Source organism: Lolium perenne, chromosome 4 (genome assembly GCF_019359855.2).
Source record: "Lolium perenne isolate Kyuss_39 chromosome 4, Kyuss_2.0, whole genome shotgun sequence".
In the NCBI taxonomy this organism is placed as follows: Eukaryota; Viridiplantae; Streptophyta; class Magnoliopsida; order Poales; family Poaceae; genus Lolium; species Lolium perenne.
The window spans coordinates 173,463,244-173,472,415 of NC_067247.2; the positions used below are offsets into that span (position 1 = coordinate 173,463,244).

At 45.3% G+C, this 9,172-nt stretch overlaps 1 protein-coding gene across 1 annotated transcript; it reads left to right on the forward strand.

Annotated features, from left to right (window-relative positions):
* The first annotated feature begins 6,133 nt into the window (after positions 1-6,133).
* On the forward strand, positions 6,134-8,879 carry LOC127294648 (uncharacterized). The gene has a single exon (XM_051324509.2). It carries the CDS (start codon positions 6,149-6,151, stop codon positions 8,633-8,635), a length of 2,487 nt encoding a protein of 828 aa, XP_051180469.1. The 5' UTR covers positions 6,134-6,148; the 3' UTR covers positions 8,636-8,879.
* Positions 8,880-9,172: the final 293 nt, after the last annotated feature.

Below are 9,172 nucleotides of genomic sequence, written 5' to 3' on the forward strand. Positions count from 1 at the left end.
ACATGTCAGTAGCGATTGCGGAGCCAACATGGAAATTAGATGCTCCCTCCATCCACATTTACATGGGGTGCGTATTCCGCCATTAAGTTTGGTACCAATTTGACCAATAAACATGGATTATGTGCTATGAAAAAATTGTGCCATTGAATTCATACTCGAAAAGTATCTAAGGGTATAATTTTTTATGACATAATTCTAATGTATCTTGGTCAAAGTTAGAGCACAAAAAACAAAAATGCCATGTAAATATGGACGCAGTGAGTACCCTGAAATTCAAGGTTGTTTGAAGCTTAGAAAGATACAGAAAGGACAAAAGATGGCTCTAGAAAGCCTCAAACTATGAATGGAATTCAAACCCAATGTTGAACATGGCTACCCATACGAACGCACTCCCTTGGACCGGCCCATCGCTCTCGCAGCAGAAATACCGGCAAACATGCAACCCTGTGAGAGCAAACACCAAGAAATCCGGAAAAAGAAAGGAAACACATGCAACAAAAACCTAAAAAATGAGCGCAAAGAGAGGAAAGTAAGAAACACATCATAGACAGCAACATGAAAGTAAAGAAAAAAAATGCCCAAACAACAACATACAAGAACAAAACTTGGGAAGAAAACGGCAGCATGAACAAGTAGAAAAGAGACAAACGCCTCGGATAAACCAAACAACGGCGAAGCCTAGATTGCCGTGACACATGAAGTAGCACGACCACCGGAGCGGCCACGGCCACGAGCACCGCAGAAACTGCTACCCCCCCCCCCCCCCCCCCCCCTCCCCCCAGAAAAAAGGACACCTGCCACCCGCACCAACACTGCCGCGCAACAGCGATGGCCAAACCCGCCGACCACCGGCATGAGAAAGGCAGATGAGGAGGAAGAGGACCGAACGATCAAGAAGAGACTAGCAAGGAAGAAGGAAAGAGAAGAGCCTTATGCAACAACTAAAGCATGCACATACAAAATATATATGGCTAGACGCAACCCAACACGTAGCACAAAGGAGCACAAAGGAGACAATGAGTGAATGTGTGATCCATGCAGACCGCCAGGAATGCACATAGGTCGAGAACAGTGGACACATCGCCACATGAAACTCATGCAGATGAACTGCTGAGCCGGGTGACGGCCATTAGCTGTCACGATGAGTCGGCTGACGCTCGGCTTGTCCCAACTATGCAAGGGCAGCTCATATGAACAGGCCCACGGACCTTCAGCCAACCCAATAAACCGGGCGAGGTCTGGCTTGGCCCAGCCCCCAAGCGCAACTCAAGCCGGCCAAACCACACGCCACAAAAGATCATTCTTAAAATGTGCAAATCACAAGGACCCCGAAAAATCGGAGAAAAGGGAAAGCTACAACGTTTAGTATTGTATATATTGACACTAAATAATAACCGAAGACAATAATATATCACACAAATAGACAATTGTATATGCCAAATTCAGAATATTAATTTGTTATTTTTTTGCGAGAAAAGGAGATGCTATTATATCGCCGATCTTACAGATAGGTCCAGTACAAGGTAAAATTACAGAAAAGTCCCACCGAACCCCAACGACACCAACGAGCACCAGGACGAGACCAGTTCGCGCTGCCGCCACTGCTCCACTTCAAACCTTGGCTTGGAAGCAGCCCCTCCACGGACGGGAAGACACCGATCAACGGCTCCGAAGAACCTACACCCCAGGCCGCCGCCACCGTCGCGACGAACTCCAGCACCATCTCCAACTTCGACTTCAAGATCCAGATCGACCACCTACTCCGATCTGGCGAGGGCTTGAGGTACTCACCGAATCCGTAGATCCACGAGCACCGGGGAAGCAGGAGCTCGACAGCAGCATCCCGGAGAACACCACCGCCAGAGGGGAGAAGCTCCTCCAACAGAAACCACGCCGACAGCCGCGCCACCTCCACGACGCCACCGGCCAGAGCCCCAGAAGATCCTACACTAAACACAAGCACTGATCCGGGGATTCCCCCACCTCCCACCGCCGGAGCGGCCGACGGAGGAGAAGGAATCCCCCGGATCCCGGCGAGCGCGGTGGAGCGACCAGGGAGGTCCAGAAATATCGCCTATCCCTACTGTAGCGGGGGAGAGGGGAACGGCCAAGGACGTTTTTTTCGACCTTGGTTCGATCAGAATATTAATTTGTTATCATAGAAGATAACACTAAGGGCGACAACTTTAAGTGCAGAGTACCTATCAAGTATCAATCTCCAAATTTCCCGAATGTCCAATGGATATTGCAATTCGTTCCTCCTCTTCCAACTACCTCCTTGGGCATGATTGGATATGCATACAATTTAATACAGTAAAAAGACCAGCATGGCAACATCACATTAATTTATCATCCACAAACTCTAGGATCTGAACTTATGAGAAACATGTCAAATGATATTAGAGATATAAAGGATCTTAAAAGTGACAGTATAGTTTCTGCCGTATTCTAATCTATTTAAAGGACTTTTACTAAATCACCGCCAGCGCCGCCACCACAGATGACAACCCCCATGACATGTATAGTGCAATTCTATCCAATCTACCGTCCAAATGCAATTGTAAACCTTGGTTCCACTACCAATTAAATAATTCAATGAAACCTAAAAAGATGTACTCCCTCTGGTTTGAAATAATTGCTCAAAAAGTTGTATCTACAAATGTTTAGTGTGTAGATACATTCATTTTTTGAGCAATTATTTTGAACCGAAGGGAGTACTTGGATTGACTATTATAACTTCGTTGAATATATTAAAATTTGGGGAGAATTCCACTTCTCGACCCACTGCACCTACTACGATTGCACACCGCCATTAAGCATGACCAGCATTAATTAATTTTGGATGAGGCCAACTGCGAGGCCCAACATAGAGCCGCATCTCCAGCCCAAATTTGGTCTGGGTTTGCGCTAGCCCAACGGCACAAGCGTTCGTGCGCATCCTCCTACGGAAACCTCAGGCCTGCCCGTCAGTTGCCGAGGGAGGCGAAGAGATGCGGGCCCATGTGCACCCCGAAACCTTAGCCGTAGAGCTTGATACCACACCGCTAGGACTAGCCTCGTCGTCGTCACACATCAGGTCAAAGAGTGGCTTACCGGGCTCGCGGATGGACAAGGCGATCACGTTGTCGATGTTTCACCGCCAGGCATCATGATCGTTGAGCGACCACATGAAAGTCGTGTTGTATCCCGCATGTCGACGGGATGCGCGCTGCTGGCGATGAGGGGCTGCTGGTGGAGGAGCACCGCCACCATCACGTCGCCGTCGTCGTCCTCCTCCGTCACTTTCTTCTTCGGGCGGCGAAGGCCCCTGCTACCGCCGGATGCCGCCTACCACGTCGGCTCGTGATACCGCGCATGCGCCTTACCGGGACATTGGTTACTCCTCCTTTACCTCATGCTTGGGCACGGCGTAAGGGGAGACGCGGTAGGACGACGGCGAGGAGCGTGCCGGCCCTCAACAAGATGAGTGGGAGGAGGACGAGCTTGAACTCGCCTCCCTTGGAAGCGAGTGCAATGGCTGTGGTGGCCACAACAGCATCTCCAGTCTGGGTGTGCTGCGACGGATCTCGTCGATGACGGAGGGCGAGAGTGCGCCCTGGCACGCCCCAAAATAAGTGGCGACTGACCTTGTTCTACTGCGTCTATGGCCCGATGAGGCCGTCGAGACTGTGCTATCGAAGAAGTCGACCCACCACGCGTCGTTGTCGATGGCCGCCTAAGTGGGGTTAGCGCACTCCTCTAGCTGAAGGCGGCGTTGGGCCCAGATTTCGTGGAATCAGCGCTCTGTTCCAGGTGTGGGTGCCGGGGGGACGCCGACACCATTGACGGTCATCTTCCAGCCGCTACTGGGGAGGCGGACGACCGGCAGATAGTGCGCCCCGTGGCCTCAGCGATAGTGAGGCTGCCGTGTCCGAAGTAGTTTGCGGCAAGGATAGGCGAGGATGTTCCGGCGACTGCTCCACATAGTTGGCCTAGGAGGTGGACGCGTAAACCTGTTGGCTGGCATCTGAGTGAGCCGGTATTTAGTGAAATCACAGCGTTAATCTAAAAAAAACATCAGCTGTCATCACAATGCACGACTTTGACCATTGACGGTGACTTTGACCATTGACTCGATTATTGCGAGATGCCTCCATACAAATGCGTGCATCAATATATGGCTGCTGTAAGCAAATCTGCAAGCTCAAGCTCCACAGACCACAGGTCCACAGCTACAGAATTTGTGATTCTACCATGCAATACGCCAGCGCCAAGCTGTTCGTTCTTGTAATCACAACCATCCTTACCACCACCGGCGGCTGCATCCCACATGAAAGGGCAGGCTTGCTTTCGTTCAAGCAAGGGATCACCAGCGATCCTAACAACCTCCTCGGCACATGGAAAGGCCACAGCTGCTGCCGGTGGAGAGGCATCAAGTGCAGCAACAGAACTGGCCATGTCATCAAGCTTCACCTTCGCAACGATGCATACATCATCTACATCGATGATGATTACAACATCCACAAATTCGGTTTGTCTGGCAAGATAAGCCAGTCTTTGCAATCTTTGGACCATCTGGAGCATTTGGACCTTAGCATGAACAAGTTGGAGGAGCCAAATTTCCGTTTTCCAGAGTTCCTCTGCTCTTTGAAGAGCCTCAGGTATCTATAATATCTAAATTGGAGCAACCCACTAAAACTATTTCTCTCAACATGCAAGCCATCCACCTCATCAAACTTTTCTGACCAATCTTAGGCTACCACATCACCCCACTTGCTCATTTCTCCAAACATGTAGCTCTCCACGTCATCAAGTGTGTCACAAAAGCAAGAGAGAAAAATGGCATTAAACCTACAAGAGAATGCAAAAGAACAACCCGCTACTATTATTTCTCTACACCCATTGACCTTTTGTCTAGCCAAATTCAGCCACCAAGTGCAGCCATGGACGTTTCTTCTTCTCCATTAATCTATGCAATGGTGCTATCCCTTCCTCTCCCCCCAAGTTCCCCTTAAAACTCAACGGCAATTCTCACTCCCACATCTTATACAGGTTATGTCGCACATTTTTCAATCTTCCCTTTCACAGCTAACTATTATGTCTTCTCTCCACATCATCAGGTTGGTTGTAATTGCTGCCATGAGTACGTGGGCAGAAAATCGATCGAAAGTGCGGCACTTGCAAGATTGGGGATTCAGTCTAATAACTAAGCTAGGGACAATGCCAATTCGAACTTGAAGGAGGTTTGTTGTTGTGCGCAGCTACGACCAGTCTGACGCTGCTCCATCTTGCCATATCACAACAGAATGCTTAGGTATCCGGTTCAGATTCAGTTTCTTTCCTCCTCACTTTACAATGGCATATGTCTCAAGATCGATCAGTAGGCAATCAGATAAAGCATCAAAAACAAGCAGTCTTTCTGTTGGATTCAGAAGTTATAGAGCATGGGATAGAATTTTTAACTGTTAAAGGGTGATAATTTTTAACTTGCATGTCGCCCTAACTCTATTTATTTGTCTTCACGTGTTTTATTATTTAATTAATTATCCGAGTTTCCATTTTTCTGTCAACGGGTAGCATCCATTGATTTGTAAGCTAATGTTTTTAACCTCCCTGTCAATCATAGTTCTGCTATTTTTTTTCTTCAATTTTTTCTGGTCTTCTTTCTCCTTCTGGGGCTGTAACATATTATACAATTTAAACATTCACATTATTCCTTCGTGTACTGCAGGTTCGTGAGAACTACCAGAAAGACTAGGAATGATTCAGAGGCGTATTTATTCCAATAGGCATCTACATATATACTTCTTCACTTTTCTCGATATTTTCATGTTTAGTTGTGAATTGTAGTCCCATTTTAATACTGGTATAATGTAACCACTACAATTTTTTGTGCCCCCTTACCACTATACTTCTACACCATAACATATACCAAAACATTCTTGGAGTACAACAGGATTCTGATTTTAATATATCGTCCTAATGAAAAATTTGAGGTACTATGTGACTCTACAATCAAGTGTTAACCATTTGCAGCTGTGTTCTGAAATCGTCACGACCATATCAAACATTAATCATATTTTTGAGTTTCCTTTCGATATTTGTTCCATAGAGAGTACTACTGTTTTTTTGTACCACATATGTTTCATTTTTCGTAATTTGAATCTTGATGTATTTTATACCACATATTCCCGCTGCAAAGCGCGGGGAATCATCTAGTCTCAATCTATCTGGAATACCGTTTCAAGGTATATTACCCCCACAGCTTGGAAACCTTCCCCATTTGCAATATTTTGACATACTTAGCAGAAATTTCGGTTGTTGCCAAATGTACTCAACAGATATGTCATGGTTAACACAACTATCCTCACTTCAGTACTTAAGTATCCCCTCAGTAAACCTCTCCACCATTGTTCACTGGGCTCATCTCGTAAACATGGTACCTTCTTTGAGAGTCATCGTTCTTTCTGGTTGCTCACTTACTAGTGCAAGGCAATCGCGCCTTCACCTCAATTTAACGAAGCTTCAGAACCTTGATCTTTCCCGTAACTCATTCAATCACCTGGTCGAATCGAGTTGGTTTTGGGGTGTGAAAAGCCTCGAGTACCTCGACCTTAGCTTCAACCGTTTATACGGTAGATTTCCTGACGCTTTGGGAAATATGACATCCTTAAAGGTACTAGATTTTTCAAACAACTTGAATAAGGACTTAAGTGCACCAAACTTGACAAGTTTATGCAACTTGCAAGCGCTAGGCCTTCGTGGTAATTCCATGCATGGGGACATACAAGTGGTGATGGAGAGGCTGCCACCATGTGCTTGGAATAACTTACAGTATTTGGATTTGAGTGAAAACCATATGACAGGAAACTTGCCAAACTGGATAGGGAACTTGATTAGTTTGAGAGGTCTTTACCTCTACAGCAACCGCCTCAGTGGGCATGTACCATCTGAAATTGGAGCATTGAGTAATTTGACTTATTTGGATCTCAGCAACAACACCTTGAGTGGTTCAGTTAGAGAAAAGCACTTTGAAAGTCTGATAAGCTTAAAGATGATTGACATATCCAATAATAGGTTAAGCATCATGGTGGGCTCTAATTGGCTTCCTCCTTTCAAACTGGAAATTGCATTTCTTGCATCTTGCCAAATGGGCCATGCATTCCCTTCATGGCTTCAATCACAAGTGGACATCATGTCCCTTGACATTTCAAGTGCAGGTATAAAGGATAGGCTTCCTGACTGGTTGTGGGAATTTCAACATGGCGGCTATCTGAACATTGCACATAATCAGATAACTGGGGAGTTGCCAGAAAATATGGAAGCTATGCCATGGGAAATACTCTGGCTCGGTTCAAACGAGCTTACAGGTTCAATACCACCATTGCCAAAAGACCTTGACATACTGGACATCTCCATGAACTCCTTTTCAGGATCACTGCCATCCAATTTCGGGTCCCTGGGTATAGAAACATTAGTTATGTTTTCCAATAATATTACTGGCAACTTTCCAACATCTATGTGTGAACTGCAAAATTTGGTCGACTTAGATTTGTCCAACAATCGTTTGGAAGGACATATTCCTCAATGTTTTCAGGCCAATGAAATAGAGTATCTATTATTAAGTAATAATAGTTTCTCAGGCAAATTCCCGATGTTCCTTCAAAACTGCACAGAATTAGTTATCTTGGATCTGGCACGAAATATGTTCTCTGGAAGCTTGCCTACATGGGTAGACGGCTTGGCAAATTTGGAGTTTCTTCTACTAAGCCATAATATGCATTCTGGAAATATTCCCAACAGTATCACAAGGCTTGGGCGCCTGCAATACCTGGATCTGGCAAGCAACAATCTATCAGGTCCTATACCTTGGTATCTGGCGAACTTAACATCCATGACTCGGAAGGGCTTGGTGACATTATCTGATTCAGTCAATGTTAACCCCTTTGAGCATGGAAGCTATGAGCTCCCTTTAAAAAGTCAATTTGGAGAAATCATCCCAGTGAATATAAAAGGACAAGAACTAAAATATGGCCATGGGATTAGGATAATGGTGGGTATTGATCTCTCGTGTAATTGGTTTACAGGTAGAATCCCGGAAGAAATCTCTTCTCTTAATGCCTTGGTAAATCTAAATTTATCAATGAATGAGTTGAGTGGAGATATTCCTGAAAAGATTGGTGCCATGCAGTCACTAGAATCACTTGATCTGTCAAGGAATAAGCTATCTGGAGAAATCCCATCGAGCCTATCAAATTTAACATACCTGGCCTACCTGAATATGTCCTATAACAATTTATCAGGAAAAATACCCAAAGGACACCAACTCGACACACTCAATGTGGACAACCCATCCTCTATGTACATCGGCAACAATGGTCTTTGTGGTCCTCCTCTTCAAAAGCAATGCCCAAGAAACGATACGTCCATGAAAAGTGACCTTGGAAGAAATGGCAAAGCAGATGAACTAAGTTATTCTTATGTTGGATTTGCTGTCGGAATAATAGTTGGTCTGATGGTGGTGTTTTGTGCCCTGTTGTTCAAACCGGCATGGATGGCTGCTTATTTCCACCTATTTGACAAGCTGCATGACAGGATTTATGTGTTCTTGGTTGCCAATTGGGAACGATTGTTTACGGGCACAACCATGAGTTAAAGTAATTATGATGCTGCAGTTAGTAAAATAAGAGCTGAGAGCTGCAAGAAAATTGGTATGGTAAAAGAAGCATCGAGAAACTTTCTTTAGTGAACTTTATATCAAGCAGTGTGCATATTTTTAATCATTTATCAACACATGCATGATATTTGTATGTCGGTATGTAATAGAAGTGGGGGAACATGAGTTCACATTCCTGTTCTGGATGCAGTAGTTGAAATAAGTATTTTGGTGTTTTCCAGTCGATCCAACCAAATCCAACAGGTATTACATAGAACAGAGGAACTAAATAAATGAGGGATTGCGAAGGGAGCTAGATTATGTAGTAGTGTACCTTGCAAGCAAAATGAAAAGCGATAGCGCTTGGTTGCAGCAAAGCTAGCAATTGGCCCTGGCCCCCTGGGTCACACGTGACTGTCAGGAATTTCGACAAACACCTAGCATGCAAGCGTACTGGCACGGTGGTATGGCTGAAGAATACAGTAAATTAGAAAGTTCCAAGGGAGAGCATACAAACATATACATAGATATTAGTGC